The sequence below is a fragment of the Suncus etruscus genome, chromosome 5 (assembly GCF_024139225.1).
Source record: "Suncus etruscus isolate mSunEtr1 chromosome 5, mSunEtr1.pri.cur, whole genome shotgun sequence".
NCBI lineage: Eukaryota > Metazoa > Chordata > Mammalia > Eulipotyphla > Soricidae > Suncus > Suncus etruscus.
Window position 1 is genome coordinate 75800182 of NC_064852.1, and position 15129 is coordinate 75815310.

Sequence of the window (15129 nt, forward strand, 5' to 3'; positions counted from 1 at the left end):
AATCACAGCCTAAATGGGACCAGGGAGGCACAGTTGCTGATCTGGGGCATCAGGAAAACACTTGCTCTGCCTTCTCTTTCTGCTTTATCCATGGCTGACCCAGCACTTCCACTCCCAGAATCACACAATCGGCACTTGAGACTGCTACTATTTAAGCCCCTTTTGTGCTTTGACTTTCTCATTCCCAGATCTTGGCTTGTTACAGATTCGAAATTCCATGAAAACAGGAATGATGTCATGCATTCTTCACTTACTGGTAATAAATTAGCTTTTGTTGATTGAAATTGATGACAGTAGGCTAAAGAACCCAGATAGGTCAAGGATTCTGAGTGTGTGTTGGTTGTGCTGTATTTTAATTTAATTTTAATTTCTTGCTTTACCATGTTGATGCCAGAGCTACAAATTGCATCAACTGGCAGTTGTATGCCTTGATACACACTGGCATCAATATGTTAAGACCAGTAAAGGGATATATTGTACATAGCCAACCCATCACTCCACATGGTCCCAATCTATGCCTTCCAGGAGTAATTCTTGAATACAGAGCCAGGATTAAGCACATAGTGTTGCTCCCAAACAAACTGAACCCACAGTAAAATTTAAAAAATTATTGTCACTATCTTCAATCTGAGTCTCCTGCCCACACAGCCTTAGCGGGCATAGATGATCCCTTTTAGGATCTACTTTCCGAATGGTGCATTCACATGGTTGAAAATTGTTGCTGATCATCTGCTACAGGCTTACATCAGACTGACCATTTGCTTCTTCCCCTGGTGGTTCTTATCCCCTAAAGCTTCTTTGCCATTTAGTATATCAGGCCTGAGAAAAGATCTGAAGAAGTGCCCCATTTGGGGAGCTGGCTTTGACCATGACACTGTGTCATTTTTCTGGGTGCTGTTTGTCAGATCTTTCACAGAGTCCAGTCAGAATAAGCTGGGATTGGGGGAGCTCTAGACTTCATCCTCTCAACAGAAGAGTTTCTAGACATCTTCAAGGACCCCATACTAACAGACGTATTTTTGTTATTAAAGGATAAGAACAGGTTTATCAAAGAATCATGTGTACCGAAGAATCAGAGCATAGGAATTGCCTTGTTTCTGAGTCAGGCCAGTGGTGTGCATAAGTGTGCCTCCGAGCCACTGCTAACTCTCTCCTCTGTGCTTCCCCTTTAGCCCTAACTGCGGCCGCAGGACGAGGAAAGCTGGCAGTATGTGAGCTGCTGCTGGAGCATGGGGCAGCTGTGTCCAGAACCAACCGCAGAGGGGTCCCACCTCTATTCTGTGCAGCGCGCCAAGGGCATTGGCAGGTACCCACACATACCTCTAAATGTGTTGAAAGAGTGACAGAGTGGACTCTGGCAGCATTCCTGGGGCTGTGGGCTTTTGAATCAGTTCCTGGCTTGATAAAGGCGGCAGTTTGGGGTCTCAGACAGCTTTGTTGGCTCTGAGCAGCTCTGAGCTGCTTGGATTGGGGAGGGGACATGGAAAAGCCTGATGTGTGGAATCTCTCTGTGTAACTCAGCCCATGATGGTTGGAGTGTTGCCCATCCCAGCACACTGAGGAAAAAGGATGGTTCTTTTGTGCTTTTCAGAGAAGGAGACTCTCTTCTGCTTTAGCAGTCTGATTCAGGCTGGTTTCCCTCCCTAGGAGGCCCAAGCTATTGCCTTTCATTTGAGGGTACAGGGATCCTTGAGCTGTTTGTTCTTCCACAAACACTGGCATGGACCAGCTACCATGCCTGACTCCAGGTGACACACGTGCAGACAACCTGGCCTTGCATTACAGGAAAACTTTCTGAGCTAGGCTTCCTACCTAGAGTCAGATCTTTTCCTACCTGTGTTCAAGAAGGAATAAAATGAATTTCCCCACAGGGATTTTGAATTTCCACCTTTCTGGTACTGGGTGGGTTTATCACATTGCGGCCTCTCCCAGTGTTTTCTAAACTTCAGGCTAGTTTGGAGAGCTCATTATAAACAAGGGTGTTTTCAAGTACAGAAACAGATGAATAGGAAGAAGGGTTTTATCAACAAGATGACTTGAAGTAAGAAGCAAGGCCAACTAGTACAGCTTGTACAGCAAGCCTGTATCAGGGCACAGATAGGGCCTACTCACTCCAAGGCAGTAGAGGAGCACTCCTCCAGGAGTCCAGTTTTTTCCACATAACAAATGTCTCCTGTCTCCCAATACCTTTCCTGAGCTGTTGGGGAGATGCTGACCTGGTTGAAGATAAAATACCTTGTTTCCATTGCTTTACGAGGAGCAAGCCAACCTCAGGCACCAAGAAGGGCTCAGACACTGTCAGCTGTCCTGAGGCTACAGCAGTCTTTAATGTGGGGTACAGCAGGTGGTTTATTTGAGGAAGGAGATAAAAGAACACAAAATTGCAAGCATTTTGATCATCTGGCTCCGAGGATGAGAAAGCAAAGGGGATATGATATGCCAGTCGCTACTGTGGTGGCCCTATAATGAGGGCTGAGCCATCAGAGAAAGACTCTGAGAGAAGTAATTTTGGTGAGCAGGGCATTGTGTTTTATTTCTGCTTCTGCTCCCCAGCCGTAAATATCATGGTGTGAGGTTTAAGGCATGGTTAATAGGCTGCAAATCTCCCTGAGTTTTTGCTGAAAATTGCCTGCTGCTCTGTGGATCAGACCATCCACCAAGTGCTGAGTCTTAGGAAAGCAGATCATTTGGGGCTGTAGTGGGTGAAGTTGTACCTGTACTCACTTCTCCTGTGCTTCCCATATTCTACAGGGACAAAGCTCAGTGCTGAGTCCCAGCTGGCCCTTCTCACTCACTTTTCTTTTCCTTCTCTTTAGTTAGTGCCACTGTGACTCTTCTGTCATCATATCCACACACACACACATCCCCGGTTCTAAATTAGAGTGTCTGCCTGGTGTTCGCTGGTTTCATAGTAAGGCAGTAGATGGGACGTGTTGGGAGATATTTCTTCTCAAAGGAATTAATGAATTTCACAGGCCCCATTGAGGGTGCAGTCTAGAGGAGTTTGGAGGAAGGCCATCCTTGTCCTGTGGGAAACAAGGAGAGCCCCCTGGCTGTGGGGGGCCCAAGTCAAAGGCCGCAGGAGGACTGATCCTATGCGTCTCTTTCAGATCGTCCAGTTGCTGTTGGAGCATGGCTGTGACGTGAATCTCAGTGACAAGCAGGGCCGGACACCCCTCATGGTGGCAGCTTGTGAAGGCCACTTGAGCACTGTGGAATTTCTCCTTTCAAAAGGTATCAGCCTTTCTGCCCCCATCCTGAGAGGCTTTCTTTTGAATGGACCAAGAAAAGAGCTTTGGTGGTTCCATTCAGTACTAAGTTTTGAAAGTCTTATTCTTATGGAAATTGCCCAACTTAAATACAAGCCCAGAGACTGAGCAATAGACCCCCCCTTCTATCTGACTATCAGCTCCCGCAGTGACATTCTGCAAATTGGATTTGCTATAACTGACCAATTGGCTGTTTCCCATACCACAGCCTAGCCACAACTGCATAGTTTAGGCATTGGCGGGAAAGAAATTTAGGCCTGGCCTCTGTTTGCAGGATGTCATGCTCTATGAATGGTCTTTTCTTCCAGGTGCTGCCCTTTCTTCTCTGGACAAAGAAGGTCTGTCAGCGTTGAGCTGGGCTTGTTTGAAGGGTCACAGGACAGTGGTCCAGTTTTTGGTTGAAGAAGGTGCAGAGATAGACCAGACAGACAAGAATGGACGTACACCGCTGGACCTGGCAGCCTTCTATGGTGATGCAGAGACGGTGGGTACCATCAGGGCAGCTCATGCATCCATTGAGCACAGGGAGCATAGATGTACATGAGCTGAGCCTTTGGAGTATGTGTGTGGGCCTATGCCCACATGCGTGTCTGATGTGGACTAGCTTTCCTTTTTGCCACACTTGTTCTCAGCCAAGAGTCCAGCAAGTCATTTGTTTTATGCTAATTCTGAGTATACAATCTATCCAGAGCTGTAGTAGACTTTAAAGACTCTTTAAAACTTAAAAACACATGATTACAAACACATACATAAATATGTATGTATACTGTATATGTAATTTTTACTAATCATATGAATTGAATTCCTGTATAATTTAAAATATCTTTTGAATGTGTGTATGTAATGACTAATCAGTTAATTAGCTGGATTGGTTTTGGGGTGGGGTGTTTTTTGGGGGTTGGTTACATTTTGGGGTAGGTTTTTTTTGTGCATGTGTGTGTGTTTGGGTGGGGTTTTAATTGTTTCTATTTTTTGGGGGGCCATACAAGTGGAGCTCAGGGTTTATTCTTGGCTCTGTGTTCAGAGGTCACTACTGGCAGGCTTGGGGGACTATTTGGGGTGCTCAGGATTGAAACTGGGTTAGCTACATGCAAGGCAGGCACCTTACCTGCTGTAATATTACTCTGACGTCACTGTCTTGTTTTTTAAGCAATGTGGTATTGTCTGGGAAAACTAAAATGTTTGGGTACGGTCCAAATCTAATTGTGGTCTTAAGAAGCTAAAAGCTAACTACCACAAGTACCTAAGTACTTCCACCACTCCTTTTCCCTCTCCTCCCTTTTTTTTCAGATCACACCCTTCAGAGTGGTAATAATGATTTTGTCAGGTCCTTCCTCTCAGAGACAGTAAAAACACTTGGTTCCTTGAAACTACCACTTTTAAATAAATAATGCTTAATGTAATGAGTAACTTGAGAGACATGGATTATGTTGCTGTGGACCTGGGCAACGTAATTGTCTTGGCCCAGCCCATACGTATTTCAAAGATTTTAACACGCATAGATGTTGAAGTTAAATGTCCCCATTTTCTGAATTGTAACCTGTAGTTAACATGCATTTCATAAATACCTCTTTAAACCTCATACATCTACAGTTTTAATTTTCAGTGCATACTACTTTACCAAGTCCTGAAGTTTATCAGCATTTGGGGAGAATGGAGGAGATATAGTATTCTAAGGTGTTTTTTGTTTGTTTGTTTATTTGTTTTGGGGCCACACCCAGTGATGCTCAGGGTTTACTCCTGGCTATGCACTCAGAAATCGCTCCTGGCTTGGGGGACTATATGGGACGCCGGGCGATCAAACCCTGGTCTTTCCTAGGTTAGCATGTGCAAGGCCCTACCACTTGCTCCACCACTCCAGCCCCTCTAGGGTTATTTTTTTAAATTGGTGATATAAAACACTTAAAATAAAATATACTGTCTAGACCAAGGGTCCTCAAACTTTTTAAACAGGGGGCCAGTTCACTGTCCCTCAGACCATTGGAGGGTCTGACTATAGTAAAAATAAAACTTATGAACGAATTCTTATGCACACTGTATATATCTTATTTTCAATGAAGAAACAAAACAAATACAATATGTGGCCTGCGGGCCATAGTTTGAGGACCACTAGCTAGACCAAGCCTAAGTGAAGAGTTCAGTAGTAGTGGTGTTAAGAACACAGCACGGGGCTGGAGAGATAGCATGGAGGTAAGGCAGAAGGATGATGGTTCGAATCCTGGCATCCCATATGATGCCAGAAATTGCCTGTCAGGAGCGATTTCTGAGCATAGAGCCAGGAGTAACCCCTGAATGCTGCCGGGTGTAACCCAAAAAACCGAAGGAAAAAAAAAAAAGAGAGAACACAGCCAATTGTTTGTAGCCAATGTAAGATGCTTTAATCTCATAATACTGAAGCTTTGTACCCATTTTGCAATTCCTTGTTCCTGAACTTTATGTTTAAGAACAACCCCCCCATAACAACCACCTTTCTATTTCCTCTCTATGATGTTTATCTCTAGATACCTAATATAATAGCAGATATACAAAATTTGTCCTTTCACAGTGAATTTAAGTCTCATGTTATAAGATTGTGTGCTAGTATACCATATTATAGCATGTAGTAAGATTTTATACTTTTTATGGAAGTGAATGTTTAGGACGGGAGCAATAGTATAGCTAGTAGGACATTTGCCTTACACATGGTCAACCTTTGTTTGGTGTCTGCATCCCATATGGTCCTTCTAGCCTAGAAGAAGTGGTCCCTGAGCACAAAGCCAGGAATAAATCCTAAGTACTTAACAGGTGCCCCCTCCAAAAACAAAACAAAACAAAACAAAAAAAAAAACCCTGTGTATATTATATACCACATTTTGCTTAGCAGTTTATAGGTCAGTGGACACTTGGGTTGCTTTAACCATTGGTCTCTGTGAAGAGTGTCAAAACTGTGATGTCATGTTTGTGTCAGTATCTCGTTGAGTCTACAGACTTATTGTCTCAGTTGATCCTAAATGGCTCATTATTAGCCTGTGCCCATTGCCCACATTTGCCAATACACAGGAGTCTTTTACAAATCTGCTTCCTAGGGCACAGAAAATGGAAAGATGACTGGGACACCTCTTCCTGGCTTGAGGAGTTTGGAGGGAGAGAAAAGGAGAATGGGGGTGTGGGGGGCCGTGTGTGTGTGTGTGTGTGTGTGTGTGTGTGTGTGTGTGTGTGTGTGTGTGTGTGTGTGTGTGTGTAATACACAGTGCTGGTACTGCCATGTTACAGAGAAGGACAGAGGGGTCAACAACGTACATACACAGACCTGGTTCTTGCCTTTTCTTCTTGCTGATACCAGAATCACTAAGCAGGTTTGAGCTCGAACTGCAGTTTTCCCTTCTGTTTCCTGTCAGCTTCTTTCTACTCAAAGATTCCTGGGGGCACATAAACCTCTGGCTCCTCTGCCAGTTTGCAGAGGCTTTGAACTGCAGTGCATTGACTCCCATACCTCACAGCCTGTTTTACAACCCTCACCCCCCAATCTTCCCGTTGCAGGTGCTGTACCTGGTGGAGAAGGGAGCAGTGATTGAGCACGTGGACCACAGCGGGATGCGTCCCTTGGACAGAGCCATTGGTTGTCGGAACACATCTGTTGTGGTGACACTGTTGAGAAAAGGAGCTAAACTAGGTCAGTGACTATCTCATAAGCCTGGAGAGATTTCAGTGTATTGTCGTGACTGTGGAGGACTTACTCACTCCCAGGTGCTCCTAGGTTCCGGTATAGTTGGAGGCTTTGTTTTCCCATCTCCTGAAACTTCCTTAGTCACAGCCAACCAAAATGTTTCTATGGCTTATAGTATTATTTGGGGTACAGAGCTGATGTTGAGGAGAACCACACCAGGGTGCATTTAGACTAGACTCTGGAGGTGGGGTGCCTCATGTTAGTACTAATGGAAGTACCCAAGATGCTGCTGAGTAGAAAGTTGGAAAACCTGCCACTAGCTCTGCCCCCTCTCCTCAGGCTACTTCCCATGAGGGAACATGGGTGGAGTTGATTGCAGACAAGACTAGGGAGGGGGGTTCAGCAGGTGAAGATATCTGAGTAGGGAGAATCAATTTCTGCTTGGTTGTTGGGATATTTTACACCAGTAGCATGTACGTGTGTGAGAAGGAGCCTTAGAAACCTCCGCTTCTACCTGCCAGACCTGTGGCCCATGGTATCTCTGGGGAGGGGACTGTGGTGAAGGTGAGAGAATTAGCAGAGAGTGAGAAGCCATTCCTATAGGAGACCTATTCTAAGCAGTTTTATGTTGTTGTGTTATTCTGTAGTACCTTTTTATTGTTCAGCTTCTCTGCTCCCACCCCTCCTGTAATGCAACGCACTGGTACTGCCATGTTACAGGGAAGGACAGAGGGGGCAACTATGGCTTACATAAGGCCATAGCCTGGTTCAGAGGTAGCTGGACTTCAGACTGACTCATTCCATACTTCTGGGCCCCAAGTTCAGAAGAGGGTTAGAAAGATAAGTGCCCTACCTGTCAAGCAAGACCGGGAGCAGAAAGGCCTGGAACTTGTATAGGAAAGGGCAGAAAAGCCACAGGTCAGAGTCTTCTGAGTGGGATATAGCTGACAGAGAAGACAGAGACTATGGTACACACACTTTGTGAGCCAGTAACCTGTTGTCTTCAGATATCAGTGGAATATTCTGCCGCCTTGTTTAATCGGTTCTCCTCCTCCTCTACATGAAGGAGTGATAGATCATGGTTTCTGTGCCACCTGTGTTTTGCCCACACTGTTCCCATGAGAAGAGCAGCTTGTGCTCAGTTCAGCAGAAGAGTCAGAAAGGAAACCCACTCACAGATCCCACTCCCTGTTTTTCACCTGTTACCACCTACAGATATGTAGGTGTGGTGCAATGGTAGTGGTGGCCTCACAGCCAACGTCACTGCTTTTTGTGACTTTGACTGTGTTAGGGTCACAGAAAAACTCCCTGCTCCCCACTTCTGACCATGTGTTTTATTTTGCAGGAAACGCTGCTTGGGCGATGGCTACTTCCAAGCCTGACATTTTGATTATACTTTTACAGAAACTGATGGAGGAAGGAAATGTGATGTACAAAGTAAGAGGCATTGCCCTTTTTGATGATGTTTTAATGGCAGTAGAGCCATCTCTTGGTTTGGTGGGTAATAGACAGAGCTAAGCATAGAATACAAAGAGCTGTGCTTAAATTGACATTCCCAGAGATGCTGACCTGACCATATACACAGATTTTAAAACTTAACAGCAGAATCTTCAAGGTAGAAAGCACTGCTTTGTGTGAAACATTAATTCTTAATGAACCCTTGTATCTGTAGCTAGATTTAGGACCTATGGCCTTGATATGAAGAAGAGTCACTTCTGGTTTAACTTAAGGTTTTTCTGAGTGTTTCCTTGATGCCCAGAGCCAAGGAACCCAGGATGGGAATACGAGGGGCATTTCCATGAGGAAAGCACTATCTTGTCTTCTAAGCTTTTGTTTTTAATATCCACACACTTAAATAAGGTCATAATTTTGCTCACTACTTGAGAGATTAAAAAATTTCATCTTTGGGGGGCAGAGAGATAGCGTGGAGGTAAGGTGTTTGCCTTGCATGCAGAAGGTCGGTGGTTCGAATCCCAGCATCTCCTGAGCCTGCCAGGAGAGATTTCTGAGCATAGAGCCAGGAGTAACCCCTGAGTGCTGCCGGGTGTGACCCAAAAACAAACAAAAAAAAATTTCATCTGTGGAGATGGAAATTTTATTTATATTCATTTACTTTGAAATATATTTTCCAAGGGCTAGAGATATAGTACAGTAGGTAGGGCACTTGTCTTGCATGGGGCCAACCTGGGTTCAATCTCCAGCCTCCCATATGGTCCCTCCAGTATCAGTAAGAATAATTTCTGAATACAGAGTTAAGAGCAACCCCTGAGCATTGCCAGACATGGCCCAACACAAATTTCATATTTCAGAATCCCCTTAGATGAGTGTAGTCAGTGGAGTGGACTTTTTCTAGAAAGGGCGAGATGGTACGTATTTCAGGTTTTGCTTATGTACCCAGCTTTGCTACAGCACAGCCACAGATAATACTTGACAATCAGGACGTGACTGGGTAGCCATGAGTATGTGCTTGTGGAAGCAGGTCACAGGTGGATCTGGCTCAGAGTCGAGTCTGGTGACCCCAGTTCTGAAGGTGCTAAAACTGTTTACACAGATCACTGTTCTTTCCAGCATTGTGATGGGACAGAATTAAAAGATTAAGGAAACAAAAAAATTAGATTATGACCATTTTAATCCTTTGGCCACAAAGCTGCTGTGCTTGCTATGTTTTTGTCTTCTTCTTTTTTTAATAATAACAAATAAATAGGCATACAACATGGCCCAGCGGGGTTCCAGGCTTGGAATCAGTTTGAGATAGAGCTCTGAGTATGTACTGTTGTGACTTTGAAGTGGTTTTAATGTGAATTTCGGTAGGCAATTATGTTGGAAGCATCAAGCCATTTTCAGCAGACTTCATACCTGCTGTGCAGCAGGACTGAGGGAGCAAATGGATTTCTTTAGCCTTGAGACTGACAAGCAGTGCTGCTTCAATTTTTCAAGTCCACGTTTTTGTTCCTTTTAAAAGAGAAATTATTATTCAGCAGCAAGCATTGGGTTTGTCCGCAAGAGTCGACTTGCCCTAGGAACTGCATCGTTTTTTTTATCTGATTTCTATTACTGTTGACACCAAAATATCTTGAGATGCGAGATCGTTCATGAAATGCTTCTTTGAAATTTGACAGCAGAGACCGTCTGACATATAAGGTGTATAGTTCTCTGTTTGGGGATTTACATGGTTTAGGAAAGGCATCGTGGGAAGTCTCTGCAGGTGGAGGTGAGAGGGATGGTTTGTGTTGGTGTGTGGCTGAGGCTTTTCCAGTCTCCTCAGAACATGCTCTCGTGGACTCACTAGAGGTGGGAGGTCAGCCATTGCACCAGGATCATGTGTTTGAGGGACCTTCTTTATTTAGGAGTCTCTGAAAACAAGTGAATGTCTGGTTTTTGAACCCTAGAAAGGGAAGATGAAGGAGGCAGCACAGAGGTACCAGTATGCTCTAAGGAAGTTCCCTCGAGAAGGACTTGGAGAAGACATGAGACCATTTAATGAACTTAGAGTTTCGTTGTATCTCAATTTGTCTCGCTGTCGAAGGAAAACAAATGTAAGTGTTGCCTTTCACCGCCCTCCCTGGGTGACAGAGTTCTCCCAGTGACATCATTGCCTGCCTTCCTCACCCCACTGCCAGCACCTCTCTTTGATCTTCCGATGCATGTTTCTGAAACACCTGCTTGTTTCTGAAACCCAGCAGAAGAACTGTCACTCCTATCACCTTGTCTTTCATTTTCCCACACCTCTAACATTTATCTAGTCCAATCTTCCATCCCCAATGTCATATGGTCTCTATAGGCAGGGTCTACCCTCTGCTTCCTCAGAATCAGGTACCTGCTTTCTATACTACTGATTGGATCATTGGCTTGCCACAGTGACCAAGGTTCATAGCACAAGCAGTATGATATTCAGTATCTATCTATGCAGGCCAGAATCTACTTTGTAATTTACAGTAGTTTACTAGTATTTAAGCTATAACTATTAGATGTTCTGGATTTCTTCTACTTTGCTTTCAATGCCATCATTCCACCACCAAATCCAAAAACCTGTGTGTTCTTTTTAATCCCCTTGGCATTAGTGGTGAGCTGTGCAGAAGGCCTGCACCACCAGCCAGTCCTGTCCATGCCTCCTGGGTCCAGCCCCATTTCTCTCTCTGGCATACTCTCCCAACTTTAAAATAAGACCAAATGAATTTTTCATGCTCTCATTTCTCCTAGTGGGTTCCAATTCTCTGTTAACCTTAAAAGCAAAACTCTATTGAAGTTACCTATAAATGTGTTTCAGTGCATTTTTTTTTCTAATTTTCCTATTTGATTGTTGATACCAGGACTTTGGCTTGGCAGAAGACTTTGCTTCCAAGGCTCTTGAATTGAAACCAAAGTCCTATGAAGCTTTTTATGCCAGGGCAAGAGCAAAGAGAAACAGCAGGTACTGTCTGGTCTTATAATGCGTGACTAGAAAATCCTACTTGTTCTGCATTGTGGAAGCGTCTACTTGACTTTGGGGGCTTCTTATTCATAAGTTTTATTACTCAGATGCCACTCCATACTCTCAAAACTTAACTTCTAGTTACTATTAGTAATTAAACTTATACTGTCTTGTTTTCTCAGGATAAATCTCCCCTTTACCCTAAATGGACTTGAGAATGGAATATTCCTAGTTTTTATCCAGTGTTAGTGAGCCTAGACCTGGTTAAGAGAAGATGATAGGAGGTGGGCAGGAGTTACATACAGGTTGGGTACTAGGTGAAAGGGGATTGCACTTAAATCTGGGTTAGGATTCAACATCCCCACTTTGCCAACTCTGTGCTAGCAAGATGGGTTGTGTTTGCAGTGTTGTGTTCCAGCCTCACTTAGTTGCCTTCTCTTTGCATTCAGCAGAGCTGTTGTATGAGAATTTATAATCAGAACATGTTCTTGCCTGACTTGCTATTTTCTCTTTTTAATATAAAGGCAGTTTGTGGCAGCTCTAGCTGACTTGAGGGAAGCTGTGAAACTCTGTCCCAGCAATCAAGAAATCAAGAGACTTCTTGCCCGCGTCGAGGAGGAGTGCAAGCAACTCCAGAGGAACCAACAGCAGAAGCAGCAGTGCCTACCACCACCACCAGTTCCCCCCAACGATTCAGACAACGAAGAAGAAGCTGTGACCCCTGGGTTAAATGACCAGTTTGATCTTGAGGAAGCTGAAGAAGAGGAGGAAGAAGAAGAGGAAGAAGCAGAAGAAGAAGTAAGTTCTCCAATGGAAGAGTCTATTTCTCTGGCTCCCAGGTCCCAGCCATCCTCATCTGGCCCCTCTCCATATATACGAAACATTCAAGAAGGGTTGCAGTCCAAAATACGACCAGTCTCCCCACAGAACAGGCCCGGAAGCAAGGTCCCACGGGAGCCTGTAGCACAACCAGGGCTGATTATGCAGCCCAGCAAGCAGGCACAGATTGTTAAAACTAGCCAACATCTGGGCTCTGGACAGCCTAGCATGAGAAACGGGAGCATAAAGATGCAGGCCTCACCTCAGAATCCTCCCTCAAGTCCCATGCCAGGTAGGGGGCCAGCAGCTCCTGCCAGGAGCAGAGCTCCTCTTTTAGACGGAGCCTTCACTCTAGGGGCCACATCGGGCCATTTGGGGGACCAGCTGGGACCCAGTCCCAAAGTGCAGCCACAACATAGTGAGAGTGGCACGGCCTACCCTTTACCGAGCAAGATAAAAACTGCAGAGAGGCTCCTGGCTCATGCCGGGGTGGCTGTGGATGTGGCGCCTCTAAACCAGGGTGGGCCCGTGAGTGCCAGTGACATGCGACATGCAGCTTCCCTGGCCAGTTCTGGCTCTTCTGGTTCCCCGTCCAGCAGCATAAAGATGTCAAGTTCAACCAGTAGTTTGACTTCAAGCAGCAGTTTTTCTGATGGCTTCAAGGCCCAAGGACCAGAAATGCGAATAAAAGACAAAACTGTTACCGGTGGAACTGCAGAGCACAGGCCACGCAACACTCCATTCATGGGGATCATGGACAAGACTGCGCGGTTCCAGCAGCAGAGCAGTTCCTCCTCTCGTACCTGGCACTGTCAGGCGCCCGAGGGGCTCCTGGCAAGCACACCTGCTGCAGCTGGCCTGCAGTCCACAAACTCAGAGAAGCCCGTCCTCAAACCAGTGGGTGGATATCATTACCAAGCCAAAACCTGCTCCGCTGCTACCCTGGGTGGGAGTGCCCACAACGGGGCCCAGATGAAGGAGCTGGAAGAAAAGTGCCAAATCCCCATCCACTGTCAGGAGAGCAGAATAAGTAAGACTGTTTCTCACTTGTATCAGGAAAGTATCTCTAAACAGCAGCCACACATCAGTAGCGAAGCACATAGGAGTCATCTCCCTTCAGCAAAACCAAAGCGCTCATTTATAGAATCGAATGTGTGAACCTTAAAAAGGACCTGTTTGTAGAATTTGGAAAACTTTGTATTGGCTCCTGATGGTAATTAAGTGATTTTTCATGAGAAAAAAAAAAAAAAAAAAACCCTGCCTTTTAACCATATGTCATTTTTCCCCCCTTGGGGATAGATTGGATGCTATTGATACATGAAAAATGTGGCATAAAACTTTGTTAATAAATGGCTAGAAGTCTCCATAAATAAGAATGCTAGTCCCAATCAAAACTGTAGTTATGTCTATTAAATTAAAAGTATGACACAGCCAAGAAGACATTAATGCTTTTCTCTTATGAAATAGTTTGGATTTTATCACTTTTCTTCTAGCCTGTGATCTGTGGTAAGATCATGATATTTCTTAGAGAATATAAATGTCAAGTAATAGATTTAACTCAAGACATCATACCTAGGTTGCTTCTCCTGGAAAAATTAAGTTACCATGCAATCGAGTCTAATTCCATTTATATAAATAATTAAGACCTGAGTTTTAGCTGAATATGTGACTATAAATGTTATATATAGATGACTTTTTTCTTTTTTAAAAAAAGCAAAATACGAAAACATCAGTTTTTGTTCTCTTCCTGGCAGTTTTCTATTTTTTTTTTTTTTAGTTTTTTGGGTCACACCCGGCGGTGCTCAGGGGTTACTCCTGGCTGTCTGCTCAGAAATAGCTCCTGGCAGGCACGGGGGACCATATGGGACACCGGGATTCGAACCAACCACCTTTGGTCCTGGATTGGCCGCTTGCAAGGCAAACACCGCTGTGCTATCTCTCCGGGCCCCCTGGCAGTTTTCTAAAGAGACTAAATGCTTCTTTGCATTTGGTTCCTATTCAGAAGATTTTTATAACACCGTATTTGGAACTATATGCTTCATGGTGTTCTTAAAGTGTGGAAATAGCAGAAGCCATTTTGAATCATGATTAATGGTCAAATTGAATTTGGGCTAAAATACTCTGACCACTATTCTTGGTGACAAGTAAATTGGCTCTTAGCTGGTTCTAAAACTGCTTTTAATGATAGAAGCCTTCCAAGGTCCTCTAGAAGCAGTAACCAATTTGGATACTTAAAGTGTGCTTAGTTGCTATTTTTTCATACAAACATTATAGTCACATGTTGTATATATTAAATAGATGGTAGTCAGACTTGTAAATATAACTATTTGATGTAATCTTTTATAAGTCATTTACTTGCATGTTCTTTATAAGCTTCATCCATGCTGGTTATTGCACTGAATTATATATTATTATGGCATGTTAATAACAGTATACCAGTAACGGCACTTTATCTTAATATGAACACCTTTGGGGTGTTACTTAAGCCCCAGCTGATGTGTTACTCATTTGTAAAGGTGAGGTACAGGAATGAACGAAGATTTAAAGGTATTTTTATATGGAGATGGTATGTCCTGGGAGGATGTTATGTTAAAGTGTTTGAGAGGTGGGAGTATGTTTGTTTTATATGTTGGGATGTGAAATTTATTTTCTACAATCGGGGGAAAGGAATTTCTATATTTACAGATTGTTTTAAAAATGAATAGTTGTACTGAAGTTCCTGTGAGCATCATTGTGATTTTGTACAAGTAAGAATTTCCCAGTATCATTCTTTATCATTTGCTCCTGAATGTGTACAGAATACTTTGTACAGCTTTAGCCTATTTTATAAGCTTTTCATGAGTTTTGCTATAACTACTAAGGCTTATTTATTGTTTTCTTTAACATCTGTGAAAGTCTTACTCTTCTGTTATGTAGTTTTGTTTTCTGCACAACTACTGTACTTTTCCATATGGAATAAAGATAATTAATAAAATTTGTTTTGC

At 43.8% G+C, this 15129-nt stretch overlaps 1 protein-coding gene across 1 annotated transcript in view; it reads left to right on the top strand.

Annotated features, from left to right (window-relative positions):
* Positions 1-13387, top strand: part of TANC1 (tetratricopeptide repeat, ankyrin repeat and coiled-coil containing 1) — a 158327-nt gene extending 144940 nt beyond the window's left edge. Inside the window, exons 18-25 of the mRNA XM_049773092.1 lie at positions 1173-1306; positions 3111-3234; positions 3578-3753; positions 6789-6921; positions 8261-8352; positions 10305-10451; positions 11226-11326; positions 11851-13387. Of these exons, the coding sequence (XP_049629049.1) occupies positions 1173-1306; positions 3111-3234; positions 3578-3753; positions 6789-6921; positions 8261-8352; positions 10305-10451; positions 11226-11326; positions 11851-13303 (2360 nt within the window). The 3' untranslated portion in view covers positions 13304-13387. The remainder of the gene's footprint in view (positions 1-1172; positions 1307-3110; positions 3235-3577; positions 3754-6788; positions 6922-8260; positions 8353-10304; positions 10452-11225; positions 11327-11850) is intronic.
* The last annotated feature ends 1742 nt before the right edge of the window (positions 13388-15129 follow it).